This window comes from Sapajus apella, unplaced genomic scaffold, assembly GCF_009761245.1.
Source record: "Sapajus apella isolate SASKATOON/1434 unplaced genomic scaffold, GSC_monkey_1.0 scaffold174, whole genome shotgun sequence".
NCBI lineage: Eukaryota > Metazoa > Chordata > Mammalia > Primates > Cebidae > Sapajus > Sapajus apella.
Window position 1 is genome coordinate 1,286,552 of NW_022437114.1, and position 16,025 is coordinate 1,302,576.

General features: G+C 41.5%; 1 protein-coding gene across 1 annotated transcript in view; it reads left to right on the top strand.

The window, feature by feature from the left end:
• RUVBL1 (RuvB like AAA ATPase 1) overlaps window positions 1–16,025 on the top strand; it is a 40,164-nt gene that overhangs the window by 844 nt on the left and 23,295 nt on the right. Inside the window, exons 2-3 of the mRNA XM_032267955.1 lie at window positions 3,093–3,179; window positions 10,380–10,512. Of these exons, the coding sequence (XP_032123846.1) occupies window positions 3,093–3,179; window positions 10,380–10,512 (220 nt within the window). The remainder of the gene's footprint in view (window positions 1–3,092; window positions 3,180–10,379; window positions 10,513–16,025) is intronic.

A 16,025-nucleotide genomic window follows, 5' to 3' on the forward strand; every position in this document is an offset into this window, starting at 1 on the left:
AAAAAAAAAAAAAAAAAAAAAAAAAAAAAAAAAGCTCATTTTGGTTCCCAGGACCTGGGAGCTGAGGGAGAGAAGTGGGAATTATGGAGAAGAGCAATCTGGTTTATCCACCCCTTCAAGCATCCTTTTTGACCATCCCAATTAAATCTACTTTTTCTAAGTGCTAGTGATGCCGAGTACTTTCACCTACGTTATTATTTTTTGGCAGATGAAAATATTCAGGATGGGAGAGGGCACTTCACCTATATGCTTGACACTCATTTTAGTAATGGTAAATCTGGGATTTGCACCCACGTGTATTTCTGAATCCCAAATCTGCTCAATGATGATACAGTCACCCTCTCTGCTGGCTGTTCTCTAAGGTCAGAGCCATGCCCCTTGGCCTTTGCAGAGCCTTAGGTTCTACAAAAATCTTCACTTAATACAAAGTTGAGCTACTGCCTCTTAGCCTGATTTTGCTAAATAGAAAGGGCCAAAGAAAAGCCTCAGGTTTCGATTTTGAGCATCATCTCTCCAAAAAAAAGTGTTTGACCCTGGCTTACTAAGCACCCATTACTGCAAGTAGCCAACATTGTGAGTGCTTTCCATGTGCCAAACACTGTGCTAAGTAGCTGTGTGTACATTGCTTTGTCATATCTGACGTATTCGTTGTCCTTTTCCCATTTAAGTATGACAGTTTTCAGACATACAAAAAAAGTTGAAAGAGTTGTAAATATCTGTGTGCCTAAATTCTATAATGAACATTTTGCTGTGATGCTTTATCATATATCTGTTCATCTGTACCTCTCCCAATCCACTTTTACATTTCAAGGTGAATTGCAGGCATCAGTACACTTTGCCCCTACACCCTTTAACGTGTGTGCCATTGACTAGTAATGAACTATGTTCAGGTGAAGAAATTCTGGTTCATAGAGGTCAGGTAAGTAGGTCTAAGGTTACTCAGCTGGTAAGTGGGAGAGCCAGTATTTAAACTCAAGTCTGTGTATTTGAACCCAGAGTCCATGCTCTTAACTGATGCTGTATACCTAAGACACGCCACAGCTACCAGGTTCTTGTATGACTCTGGTCACATCAGTAAACTCCCTGAAAAATGAGAGAGTTAGACGGTGATCTTTTAAAATCCCTTCCAGTTCTTTTTCAGTGTTAGACTTCAAGCTTGTCTTACTTGAGAGAAATTGGAGTGGAAACTGAGGGAGAATAGATGGAAGAGGTCCTGGTCTGTAAATAAAAGCACATATCCAAGGTTTATAAAGTCTTTTCTACCTTGAGTTTCCCAAAGAGCTTCAGTGCTGAGGTTTATCATATGACAGGGTTGTATGGAAAGACCATAGTAGGTTTTTTTATCTATTTAGAAATACAGCATCTGGGCCGGGTGCAGTGGCTCACACCTGTAATCCCAGCACTTCGGGAGGCCAAGGCAAGTGGATAACCTGAGGTCAGGAGTTCGAGACCAGCCTGACCAGCTTGATGAAACCCTATTTTTATTAAAAATACAAAAATTAGCCAGATGTGGTGGCGTGCGCCTGTAGTCCCAGCTACTCATGAGGCTGAGGCAGGAGAATCACTTGAACCTGGGAGGCGGAGGTTGTAGTGAGCTGAGATCGTGCCTCTGCACTCTAGCCTGGGCGACAGAGTGAGACTCCATCTCGGGGGAAAAAAAAAAGATGTAGCATCTGAAGAATATCTTAAAGGTTCTATTGAGGGCAGTGTGCTTTGGTAACTGAAGTAGAAATGGGATTAGCATACCCACACACATTCCTTACATGCTTTTTGAGGGGCTGCCATACGTGTGGAGCCAAGGTACTTGACAATCTTGAGGAATAGAGGTAGAGGAGATAAGATGTATTCACAAGGCTCTGGCACTGTGGTCACTGCCCAGAGAGAAGAGCTGTGACCTTCCATCAGGCAAAGAATGCACCTTTTAGATAGTCATGTATTCACTTATTAAATAAAATATAGCAAAGCTTATATTATATAGTCCCAAGATATAGATGCCCAGCAAGTGTAACTTTCTCAGTGTTTTCCCCTTATAGTCAAATATTCAAAAATATATGACAATTCATAGCCCATTTATGTGTGTGTATATATACACACGTGTACTGCAAATGCTTAATAAAATTCAGAGATTTAGAATGTATTTAAAATATACTAACAGATGATAAACAGATGTTTTAATCTTGAGGATTCAAAACATTCAATGGATCTAATAGTGCCATAGGTTTAACTTCATATTCAGTATTTACAGTGTTCACTGATGGCCAGGTAGTAGTCTATGTTATTGATTCTTACCCTTTAGTAGGTTACTTTGGGAATTTGATGAAAGCTCTCAATCCTTTCCCTGGAAAAAATGTATATATGAACATATACACAGTTTTGTTCCCAACTTCAAGAGGTGTTTGGACACCTGGCATCTATGCCTATACCCTGGGCTAAAAATCAGTGTTCCCACTTGTACTCATACTGTGCATTCTTTACACAGTAACCCGTACCATCTTTTAAAAGCAAATAATAACATGACACAGTCCTAAGATCTTTTCAGTGGCTCCCTGTCTATTACATGTAGAATAAAATCTAAACTTTACCGCAGACTGTAAGTTCCTGTTCTGCATTCTGGCCCCTGCCCACCTCTTCAACCTCATCGTCCTGGTCCTTTTCACTCTACTTTGGTCACTGCAACCTTTCTGTCCGTTGGATATGCCAAGCTCATTCCTGCTTTGGATTTTTTGAATTTGCTGTTTTCTTTGCCCGGAGCACTGACTCTTGCCCCTCTCAGAGCTTCACATATCAAATTAAATGTCATCAGAAAGACATTCCAGGATCACTTTATGGCCACTTGCTCTCTCTCATCATCGCTTTTTCTTCATAGTAGGGATAAAGGTCAGACATGCGATGTTTGTATGTTTGTCTCCTTCCCTACAAGGCTTTTCTGCCTTGCCTCATTACCCTTGGTGCCTAGAACAGTGTCTGCAAGTGCACTGGCACTCAGTGTTAGCTGGATGAGTTTGTGAATTGTATAGGCCAGGGACTGAGTTTTTCCCCCTTGTGAAACATTTTAATATTGATTTATTATTTCTTTCCATTGTGGTGTGTAGGCATGTGGCGTCATAGTAGAATTAATCAAAAGCAAGAAAATGGCTGGAAGAGCTGTCTTGTTGGCAGGACCTCCTGGAACTGGCAAGGTACTCATTTTCTCTCATTTTTTAAATCTACCCAAGAGAATGATTCTAGTGTCTAAGCCAAATTGAATTCATGTCTTAACTAGTCTTTGTTTAGCTAAATGGGTTGTATGTATGTTTTTAAAACTAATGTGCAATAATACAATTGTGTATCTAAAATCCATGCTTCTAAAATTCAAATTATCCTGGCCTACCTCCATAGAAGAGAGAATGAAGTTCTTGGAGGGGTCTCTTTGTCTCTAGAATTTGTACTTTATCTCTTTCAAGTCACCTTTGCTGTGGAAATACATTTCTGTTGGCCTAGGGCTTCGTAAAGATCTTCTGAGTGACATCTTATTTGAGTGGACAAAAAAAAGAGTCAGCAAGCATTCTTCCAAACGCTAGCTTTACCCATTACTATTGTGGTTGTGTGAGAAATGAAAAAAGAAAGAAAACAAGAATTAGAGACATGATTTTTATCTTCAAGGGGCTTGCAGTCTCTCCAGGGCAGAAAGAAAGGAAATCATGACAGCACAAGAGGACTCAGTATGAATGCTCAGCTTTGAGGTATTGACTAATATTAAATGCAGCTGGAATTTGAGCAGGAGGCAACACTGCGGGCTGGTACAGCTGGAAGGGCTGAGACTTGACATTTTCCCTTCAGAGCTGGGAGAGGATTTGGCTTTGTAGGGAAGATAAGGGCCTTTCAGGCAGAGGATACTGTGTGGCTTCTTGGGATTTGTGAGGGGACTGGACAGATACTTGAAACTCACCAGAGTTCCCGATCTGAGTTTTGCTTATTCTTCAAAAGGTCTTCTTGATGTAGGTGAGTAGGAGCTTGGGGTTATGTGTGAAAAGAAATGGGCTTTAAATTCCAGCTCTGGTATTGACTTGCTGTGAGAACTGAGGCAGGTCCCTTAAGTTTTCTAAGCAAAAACATACTCTACCTATTTCAGGCAGTTATTAAACTGATCATTTGTAAGATAATGACTTGCATTATAATTTTGAAATGATTATTGATTGTGTATCTTATATTGGTATCTTACAAGAGGAAGAAGTGCTATATTTGTTAATAGTTTTTTCTCTTCTTGTATAAAAGCAAATTGTGACAGTTTTGTTAAACTGTGAAGGGCCATACAAATGTGAACTTCAGTTACCTCTCTGCAGGCAACATTAGCTTGTCCAGTGCATTTACCATTTATTCGCTTGCTATTCCTTATATCTTAGACCTCCTTCTTTTTCCCTCCATTTTTCTGTTTCCTAAAGTAAATAATTTAGAAATTCTTTCTAGAAGCTAGTTGGTGGAAAAGTCTCTCAGGTTTGCATTCATTATGTTGCCCTTGTTTTGAAAGATAGTTATTTTGCTATATAATTGAGTCGACAGATATTTTCTTCAGTACTATTTCACATTACTTCTCTCAATGTTATTTGCTCCTTTGGCTTCTGTTGTTTTTGAGAAGTCCAATTTTGAGGGTTTTGGCTTTTCTTTCTGCATGTTTTTTTATTTTTTAAATATATATTTTATTGCACTTTAGGTTCTGGGGTACATGTGAAGAACGTGCAGGATTGTTGCATAGGTACATACATAGCAATGTGGTTTGCTGCCTCCATCCCCATCACCTATATCTGTCATTTTTCCCCATGTTATCCCTCCCCAACTCCCTACCCCCCACTATCCCTCCCCTAGTCCCCCCCAACAGACCTCAGTGTTTGATGCTCCCCTCCCTGTGTCCATGTGTTCTCATTGTTCAACACCCGTCTATAAGTGAGAACATGTGGTGTTTGATTTTCTGTTCTTGTGTCAGTTTGCTGAGACTGATGGTTTCCAGGTTCATCCATGTCCCTAGAAAGGATACGAACTCATCGTTTTTTATGCCTGCATAGTATTCCATGGTGTATATGTACCACGTTTTCCCTGTCCAGTCTATCATTGATGGGCATTTTCTGCATGTTTTTGAGATATTTTTGGTTTTGGTGTTTTACTATGATATGTCAAAGAATGGATTAATTTTTGTTTATCCTGTTGATGCTAATTGTGCTTCCTGAATCTGAGTATTATGTCTCTGCTCAATTCTGGAAAATTGTCAGCCTTAGGAGAATTGCTTGAACCTGGGAGGTGGAGGTTACAGTGAGCCAAGATTGTGCCTCTGCATTTCAGCCTGGGTGACAGAGCGAGACTCCATCTCAAAAAAAAAAAAAAAAATTGTTAGCATTATGTCTTTAGCTATTGCCTTTCTCCATTCTCTGTGTTCTCTACTTCTGGAATTCCAGTGAGATGAAGTTAAGATTGCAGTGGTTTTCAATCTGGGACAGTTTTGCCCTCCCAGGGGACCTTTGACAATGTTTGGAGACATTTTTGGTTCTCACGACTTGGTAGGCGGTGCTACTGGCATCTAGTGGATAGAGGCCAGGGATGCTGCTAAGCATCCCATAGTGCACAGAGCAGTTGCCATAAGGAATTATCTGGCCGCAAACATCAGGAAGCCAAGCTGAGAAACCTTAGGCCAGAGCTTCTCGTTTTGGCCTCTTTGTCTTTTAGCCTCTCATATTTTTTATCTTTTTGACTCTGCCAAATTATGAGTAATTTCTTTTAGATCTTTGTTCCAGTGTAATTGTCTCTTAAGCTATGATTAAGCTGCTGATTAATCCATTAATCCAACCTATGGAATATTTTTCTCCTTTTCATTTTGAAAAGTTTGGAACCTACAAAAAAGTTGAAAGAATAGTGTAATGAACATCATACCCTATACCTGGATAGCCAGTTGTAAACGTTTTGTGACATTTCCTTCTTCTCTAGTTTATTTCTGAACCACTTCAAAGTAAGTTGTAAGGATGTCTTCCTACATGACCACGATGCCATCATCACACTCACTAAATTTAACCTTGATATTGCTATTATAGTCCCCCAATTTTTGTCAATTAAAAAATAGATTAACTAAATTAAAAAAAATTAGTAGCAGAACCAGGGAGAGAATGGTGTCTCAGGAGAAAGGAGAACCTTTAAAGAAAGGAGTAGGTAACCATATCAACTGCGATAGAGAAATCACAAAGATGAAGGAGGCTGGCAGTTCATCATATAATTCCTTGAGCAGTTAACAAATGTGCTTTCAAAGACAACGAAGTTACATTATTTTCGTGAAAAGAGAATATAGATGTTAGAAATTAAAAAACATTTTTCCAAGTCATTTCAGTTTTGGGCTTTTTAAAAAACATCAGAATATCACAATGCAATCAAAGATTACACACTGCCTAAATTGTTATAATATCTTTTTTTCTTTTTTTAAAGATGGGGTTTCATCATATTGGTCAGGCTAGTCTTGAACTCCTGACCTCAGGTGATCCTCCACCTCAGCCTCCCAAAGAACTGGGATTACAAGCATGAGCCACTGCACCCAGCTATGTCTTTTTTTTTTTTTTTTTTTTTTTTTTGGAGACGAAGTCTTGCTTTCTTGCCCAGGCTGGAGTACAGTGGTGCAATCTTGGCACATTGCAACCTCCACCTCTTGGGTTCAGGCGATTCCCTGCCTTAGCCTCCTGGGTAACTGGGATTACAGGTGCCTGGCTAATTTTTGTGTTTTTAGTAGAGACAGGTTTTCGCCATGTTGGTCAGGCTGGTCTTGAACTCCTGACCTCAGGTGATCCGCCTCGGCCTCCGAAAGTGCTGGGATTACAGGCATGAGCCACCTGTGCCTGGCCCCCAGGCATATTTTGTTATGGCCTACCTTTTCTGCTTATGTGTAGCCCTTCAAGGGTCCTGTTTCTATGTTTGTTTTTTTAATTTTGAGGTTTTTTTTTTTTTTTTGAGATAGTTTGGCTCTGTTGCCCAGGCTGGAGTGCAGTGATCTCGGCTCACTGCAGCCTCTACCTCCTGGGGTTCAGGTGATCCTCCCAGCTCAGCCTCCTGAGTAGCTGGAACTACAGGTGCACACCACCATACCTTGGCTAATTTTTGTAGTTTTTGTAGAGATGGTGTTTTGCCATGTTACCAAGGCTGGTCTTGAACTACTGGGCTCAAGTGATCTGCCCACCTCAGCTTCCCAAAGTGCTGGGATTGCAGGCATGAGCCACCACACTAGGCCCCGGTTTTATTCAGGGGTTTCTATCTAAGTGCTGTACCTTGCTGAGCTTTCCCGTATCCACAATCTCCAAACTTTCAAGGCAAGTAGTTTACTGTTCTGGATTTGTTATTATTTATTCATTTCTAGATGTTTTGTAAGAGAAGTTTTCAGTGGATCCAGTGTGCCATATTGTTAGAAGCATATGTCCTTCATTTTTTTTTTTTTTTTTTTTTTTGAGATGGAGTTTCGCTCTTGTTACCCAGGCTGGAGTGCAATGGCGCGATCTCGGCTCACCGCAACCTCCGCCTCCTGGGCTCAGGCAATTCTCCTGCCTCAACCTCCTGAGTAGCTAGGATTACAGGCACGTGCCACCATGCCCAGCTAATTTTTTGTAGCTTTAGTAGAGACGGGGTTTCACCGTGTTGACCAGGATGGTCTCGATCTCTTGACCTCGTGATCCACCCGCCTCGGCCTCCCAAAGTGCTGGGATTACAGGCTTGAGCCACCGCGCCCGGCCTGTCCTTCATTTTTTTTGATGTTACTATATCATTTTCCTCCTAGGAAATAAGAGAAGTTCTAAGCACCGTGGTATTACTTTGTAAGTTTGTCTACTCCCTTCCAATGTGTATGAAGGAATTTGGTGACTTCTGCTTAATGGTTTGCTGCAGGGTCCCAAAGTTTAGGCAACTTAACTGAGTGACAGGCAGGAATACTACTTATTTTAGAGATGCAAATGTGTGGTTCATATGCATGTTCCACTCTTGAGGACCTCACACTGTTAATAATGAGTTTGGGTTTTAGAAAAAGGAGATATTCAGATGAGATTGAAAATAGAGATCTCTTCAACCTTCTTTTGGCAACAACCTCTTTTTTTGTGCCACTTGTCACTCACATGGGGTGAGTACAAAAAAATAATGGCTTTGGAGATTGGGATTTGCATCCTGATGCTGCTGCTTGCCATTTGACCTTGGGTGTATTGGTAACTTTTGAGTTTATTTCTTAATCTATAACGTACAAACTAGATCAAGGTCATAGGCTAGTTGGGGAGATTTGATGAGGTCTGTGTAGCACTCTGTAGTAGGTGTAGGTATAGTATAGTAGCCGTCTCATATGCTTTCCCTCTTTAAATAGAGGAAATGGATACATGTGAAGCATTTTTTTAACCAAGTATTTATCATATTTTAATAATCACTTCTATATTAGGTAAAGGGAGGGACGGTGCCATGGAATTGGATGTGGTCACTGTCTTTGAAGTTCAAAACTGAGGGTAGGAAATTGGGGCTGGCAGAGATACAAGGAAGAGAAAGAGGTGACTGGGAAGGGAGTGGAGTTTAGGTAGATGGTGATCCTGTCCAGCCTATAGCCCCATGGGGAGTCTGCTGTTACTGTGCTGCTCCTCTCATTGTGCTCTTTCACGTTCCAGAGATTTTTTTCCTTTGCTCTTAGAAGAATACCAGTTTTCAAGGTGTCAGCCTTGGGCTCAGAAGTGCAGGTGCCTAATGAGACGGGCAGCGGGGATGAGGGAAGTGGCTGGGTGCGCTGTGGAGTAGCTGCTATCAGCCCCAGGTGCTCAGCCTTGCTGAAGGTTACCGTGAGACTGCAGGCCAAATGGAACCAGGTTGTGGGCAATGAGTTTGGCACTTGTGATCTAGCCTGGCACTTTAGTACTTTCATTTGACAGATGAGGAAATGGGGCACCTGAGATTTGCTAAGTGCCAAAGGTCACACTGAAAATTAGTGGCAGAACCAGCACTAAATCTTTCTGTTCCTGGCTAGTGCATTTTATACTATACTATACGCTGATTCTCTACCAGATTTTACCACCTCAAAACTATGACCAAAAGGGCGTAGAAAAGAAAATCTGAGAGGAACCTTGACTGTTAATTTTAAGACACTGTCTCAGAGTTTCACTTTGTTCTTTAGTAACAAGCTTGTTTTCTTCCTTAGCCCATGCACCTGGGGAGCTGGCCTTACCCATGCTGCTGTTTCAGAGTTGAGAAAAGATGAAAATGGCATTCAGAGGCCGTGGCATTGCCCAGTTCTGTACCAACTTTAAAGCATTTGCTTGTCATACTTGACATTTGACCATACATCTGTGAAGTCTGGTTCTATTTAGCATTTGCCATTGTAATTATCTTACCAAAAGTCAATTTGTGGTTCACACTTAAACCACAGGACGTATTTAAGTGTAACTTGTTAAGAACAACTCATAGCTTCAAAATCCTACTTGATGTATCCTTCTTCACTCTTTGTGGGCTACGTAACATAAAATGAACATCAATTCATTCATTCTTTCTTTCTTTATTTCTGATGGGTTGTAGATTGGTGTTTTCCTGTAGTTGTAAAAACAGAAAGCAGGTATCTCAAATATCTAGTGGTGTATTCTGGGCAATTAGGTCAAAGCCATGTATTGATATTAAGGGAACAATTTTGGATGACTATAAAGTTGGCCCTTCGTATCTGTGGGTTCCTCACGTGTAGAATCTGCCAACCACAACAAAAATATTCAGGAAAAAAAAAAAAACAAAACATAAAAATACAATACTAAAAATAATACATATTTTAAAGATACAATGTAACTATTTACATAGCATTTATATTAGGTATTGTATGTAATCTAGAGATGATTTAAAGTAACAGGAGGATGTGCATAGTTTACATGCAAATACCCTGCCATTTTATGTCAGGACTTGAACATCCATGGATTTTGGTATCCAGTCCCCAAGGATACTGAGGAATAGACTCTTCTAAGTATGATAATATGATCTTTGGAGTCCTGCTGCCAGAGGTTAAATCTGCACTGCATTTTCTGCATCATAGTACTTGTGTTATTTAATGTCTCTCAGTTTCTCATTTGTTAAATGGGGAGAATACTAGTGTCTACCTCATAGGCTGGTTGTGAGGGTCATGTGAGGCATTTGGAGTTGGGCCTGCGCTGGGTAAGTCTGAGTGAATGATATCTTGTAATTATGGGGATGATTAGAGAGGCCATTTATGATATAAATTGACTGTCCTCAAAAGTCATCAAATGTTTATTGTGTGAAACATGCCAAACGGTAGGACTAGATGTTTAGTGTTCCTGGTTCCTGGTGGTTCTGTAGCATGTGTTTCTGAATTGTCATGTTTTCAGGACTGTCAACTGTGTTTCCATTGCTTTCTTCTATAGACGGCTTTGGCTCTGGCTATTGCTCAGGAACTGGGTAGTAAGGTCCCCTTCTGCCCAATGGTGGGGAGTGAAGTTTACTCAACTGAGATCAAGAAAACAGAGGTGCTGATGGAGAACTTCCGCAGGGCCATTGGTAAGTAGTGTCACATTTGTGGGAGGAGTTGGTCTCCCTTCCTGAAGCCTGTGCACCGAAGCCTCTTTGTGGTGAAGATGCCTTTATGACTGGTATTTGTGGCACTGCTATTTTTCTTTGGCATTTAGTAGTGCATTACTTTTCAAACAAAACAAAACCCCAGCTTTTCTAATTGAAGTACATTAGCAACTGGAGCAACTATGGACCCTAGAGTGAGCTTGGGCTTCTTCATGTAATAGATGTGTCTAAAAGTGTGTGTGTGTTTTTTTTTTTAACGAGTCATATTTTCCTGGAAGCCTTATTTTGCCGTTAGAGATGACTATCCACTGAAAAGATTTTGGACTCAAGCTGGAATCTTTGTGTGCCATGTGGCCAGAATGCCCCTGGTCCTGGATGGCAAGCCAGAAGAGTTGTGGCCTGTCATAGAGTGAGGAGACTGTGTGGGACTGGCAGAACTTTGAGGCTTATGGTGCCAAACTCCTAGGGCCTGTAGCTATCATAGTGAGTGCCTGTGATAAACCAGGCCTTCCCTCCCCTGAGGGGAGATTATCAATGACATTTCGCAAACAGTCTCAGGAAGTTAAATAACTTGCTAATGACCCAGTTAGTAAGTGGCAGAACTAGTTTGATCCGACACCTGTCTCATTTCTAGAGCCGTTGCTCTGAAGATTTGCTCTGAGAAGAAAATGGCTTCTTTCTCGAATTGCCTTTTGCCAGCTGGGACTTCTGGGGCAGTCTCTGGCCCCATTTCTGCTGGTACAGCACTGGGAAAATCCTAGTTTCCCTCAGATCTGCTTATGGAAATAGCTTCTTTCTTTTAACTGTTGCATTAAAGTCCAGTTATTAAGTCATTTCTGTTTTTTGAACATTTTTTCATCTTTTACTCTTAAAAACAAGGCTGCTAGGAACATGCTTTTATGTGTCTCCGTGCACATGTGTGAGTACATGTCTAGGATTTGCCTGCTGAGTTGTGGGTTATGAACACTAGTCAGAGTGCTTGTACCAGTTTCCAGGCTCTTTCATTGTCAAACCAAGGTTAAGTATTCTTAAGAAGGAAATTTACCAGAAAACTTTGAGGAAATGATGAAACTTTAAGACTGATGGAGTTTAGTTTTGGAGTAAGATCAGGTAGGGCTATAGGCCATGGTTAAGGCTTTGGATTTTACAATGAACAAAAGGAGAAGCAGTTGGAGAGTGCTGGTATCTGGGCTCTGGCTTTGCTTTTACCAGACCCCTCTGGCTGGGATGGGAGTGGGAGTAGACAGTAAGGAGGGTAAGGGCAGAGAGGAGTCTGAGCAGGACAATGTGGTGGCTTGGACCAGCGTGGTGGCAGTGGAAGTGCAAAGTGGTTGGATTCTGGGTAAGTTTGCATGGTAGAGCTGACAGGATTTCTTAAAGGGTTAGATGTGGGGCTAAAAGAAAGAGAGGAGTCGAGGAAAATTCCTAGGTTTGGCCATTTTTGGAGATGGGGAAGAATGGGAGGGAGCAGGTTGGGTGTTTTACTCAGTGTCTCCCAGGGATACAATGGTCAGTGTTTATCTTTGTAGACACAGTTCCTGGCATATAGTGGACACTCAGGAAAGTTATTCTGAGTGAGTGAAAGAAGTGGGTAGACTTTGAGGCAGTTAGGAAACAGAAGTCTTTAGCTAAAAAATATGCCTGGCCAGCTGGGCACAGTGACTCACACCTATAATCCCAGCACTTTGGGAGGCCAAGGCTGGCAGATCACGAGATCAAGAGATGGAGACCAGCCTGGCCAACATGGTGAAACCCCATCTCTACTAAAAATACAAAAATTAGCTGGGTGTGATGGTGCGCACCCGTAGTCCCAGCTACTCAGGAGGCTGAGGCAGGAGAATCGCTTGAACCGAGGAGGCGGAGGTTGTGGTGAGCCGAGATCGTGCCACTACATTTCAGCCTGGTGACAGATCGAGATTCCATCTCAAAAAAGAAAAAAAAAGAAAAGAAAGAAAAGAAAACATATGCCTGGCCTATAGACATATGTTGTTTAGTTTATGAAGTATTTTTTTTTTAAATCAATTTGAAGCTAGTTGTCAATGTTTAGCAATAGGAAAGTGTCATCAAGTGGTCATTTCTGCCTTCTTGAAGCAGCTTTTATTCTCACAGCCACAGTGGGTGGAGCTGAGTGGGTCCTTCTGACCAGGTCCCCTTAAGCATTGACGTTTATGGCTATGATAAACCAGAGAGATTATGAACTGTGTCCAGAGGCTAAGTTTTATGTTACTTTCAATAGATTTATATTTATTTATTTATTTATTTATTTTAACATTTCCTCACTGCCATGATTTGAATATTTTTAAAACTGCGAAGTATTTCTGACTGGAAATATTTTATTTTTACCCTGAAATATTGGATTTTTTGGGTGCCTATTTTAATTATTTTATTACGTTTTAGAGCCATTGGTCTCACTATGTTGCCCAGGCTGGCCTTGAACTCTTGGGGCTCAAGTGATTCTTCCACCTCAGCCTTCCAAGTAGCTGGGGCTATAGCACACACCATCATGCCTGACTTTGGTGCCTATAGTATTTAAGTTATTTATTTTAAAAACATTTTTCAATTTTAAAATATTTTTTAGAGACAGGGTCTCACTCTGTTGTCCAGGCTAAAGTGCAGTGGTTTAACCATAGCTCCCCACAGCCTCAACTCCTTGGGCTCAAGAGATTCTCCTGCCCCAGCCTCCCAAGTAGCTAGGACTGCAGGTGCATACCACTACGCCCAGTTAATTTTTAAAAAATTTTACATAGGCCAGGTGTGGTGGCTCTTGCCTGTAATCCCAGCACTTTGGGAGGCCGAGGCGAGTGGATCATTTGAGGTCAGGAGTTCAAGACCAGGCTGTCCAATATGGTGAAACCCCATCTCCACTAAAAATACAAAAAATTAGCTGGCATGGTGGCACACGCCTATAATCCCAGCTACTTGGGAGGCTGAGGTAGAATTGCAGTGAGCCAGTATTGTGCCATTGCACTCCAGCCTGGGCAACAGAGTGAGACTCTGTCTCAATAAAAACAAAAACAAAAATAGGCCGGGTGCAGTGGCTCACGCCTGTAATTCCAGCACTTTGGGAGGCTAAGGCCAGTGGATCACGAGGTCAAGAGATTGAGACCATCCTGGCCAACATGGTGAAACCTCGTCTCTACTAAAAATACAAAAATTATAGCTGGACTTGGTAGCGCATGCCCGCAGTCTCAGCTACTTGGGAGCTTGAGGCAGGAGAATCGCTTGAACCCGCGAGGCAGAGTGAGCTGAGATCGCGACGCTGCACTCCAGACTGGTGACAGAGCGAGACTGTCTCAAAAAAACACAAAAAAATTATGTACAGAGGCCAGGCATGGTGGCTCACACCTGTAATCTCAGTACTTTGGGAGGCAAAGGCAGGCAGATTCCATGAGCTCAGGAGTTCGAGACCAGCCTGGGCAACATGGGGAAACCCTGTCTCTACAAAAAATACAAAAATTAGCTGGACATGGTGACATGCACCTGTAGTCCCAGCTACTTGGAAGGCTGAGGTGGAAGGATCACCTGAGCCTGGGAAGTTGAGGCTGCAGTGAGCTGAAATCATACCACTGCACTCTAGCACAGGCAACAGTGAGACCCTGTCTCAAACAAAAAAAAAAATTGGGAGACTGAGACATGAGAATCACTTAAGCCGGGAGGCGGTGGTTGTAGTGAGCTGATGTTGTGCCACTGCACTCCAAGCTTGGGCTACAGAGTGAGACTCTGTCTCAAAAAAAGAAAAAAATTATTTTTGTAAAGATGGGGTCTCGCTGTGTTGCCTAGGTGGTCTCGAACTCCTGGTCTCAAGTAATCCTCTCACCTTGACCTCGCAGAGTGCTGAGATTGCAGGAGTGAGCCACTGCACCCATCCTAGTGCCTATTTTAAACAGAGATATTACAGATTTATAAAGAAGTATGAAAAACATTAATTAATTATGAAGTAAAGGCTTATAAAGTCACCACCTAGGAACAGCACAGCCAGCACCTCAGACATGTGTCCCTCCCTGGTCACAACCCCTTCTTCTCCCAGTTGGGACCCATAATGTGCCATAATTGCGTGGGAATGGCTTATGTGATCATCATAACCTTGTATACCCATGTGTGTATGTCTAAACCGTGGGGCTTAATTTTGCCCTTTTTAAACTTTATTTAAATGGAACTTTATCTTAATTTTGCCCTTTTTAAACTTTATCTAAGTCATACTTTATGTGTTTCTTGTGTCTTGCTTCTTTATCTCAGCATCTGTGGTGAGGTTCAGCCCATGTAATTATATGCAGTGTACTTTGTGGATTTTTACATTGTGTCCTGAGTAGCAATGGAAATGACTCACAGGATTCCTTTAAGGTTTAAAATCTTTCTGAGTATTTTTTCTTATTTAAACATGTGCCCATGGTTTTATTTAACTCATAATATGGATGAGATGAACAGTAAGATGTTACAGCTAGTTCAAATATCTTAGTACTTTTTTTTTTTTTTTAATTGAGGCAAGGTCTCACTCTGTCACCCAGGCTGGAGTACATGGCACGATCTTGGCTCATTGCAATCTCTGTTTCCTGGGCTCAGATGATCCACCTGCCTTGGCCTCCCAAAGTGCTGGGATTACAGGCATGAACTACCGTGCCTGGCCCCTGAGTACTTTTAATATGTTCTTTCTATTTACTTAAAAAATGTGTTTCTAACATTGATAAAATCTGTGAAAACTGGCTTTTACATGGGTGTATGTGTTTGCATTGCTTAAAGGTAACTTAAATGCTTTAAAATTCAGAAAAATACAGGTAAGTTACCTTGGCATCTGCTTTGTAATTTGCCATTTTTGAGGGGAGGGGACAGTATCGTTCTTTTGATGGTAGCAAGGTGAAGAGAAATTTCTTGATCCTACCAGAGAATAAAAAGACAGGCCATTGACTATCTTCAAAAAGGAACCCTGCCCATCTTCCTCTGCCTTTGAATTCCTGTGAAGTTGGGAGAGGGGGTGGGGAGGAAGCAATAAGCTGACCAGAAATAAAAAGCAGGGAGTCTGTGCTATTTCCTTGATGTGATGAAGGTCCCTGTCAGGGATTTAGAAACCTGAGCCAGCAGATGAAACCTGTGTCGTTTGTGTTGTCGTTGCCAGAGATAGCGCCAGCTCAGCCCCTTTCCTGGCTAACAGCCGGTTTCATTGTCCGTCAGCCATGTCCCCCGACTGCTTGTCAGCACAGAGTAACCTCTAAACAAATGTGGGGGCTAGTGAGAGATGGGAATGACTTTCTTCCCCTCCGTGAGGAATTTCATCCCACATTCATCTAACAGTAAACATAAGTAAGCATTCCATTTTAAGGAAATTATCACTCTGGGATATAAAAGGTTTGATTAAAAAAAATCAAAGTTCACTTTAAAGGTGTAGGATTTTCCAAGTTTACCACAATCTTCTGATATGTTTATGTTGTTTGGAAAATTTTTGTCTAAGATTCATATTGAGGAACTAAGAATTTGGTAAAGCACAAATGAAATGGGTCTTC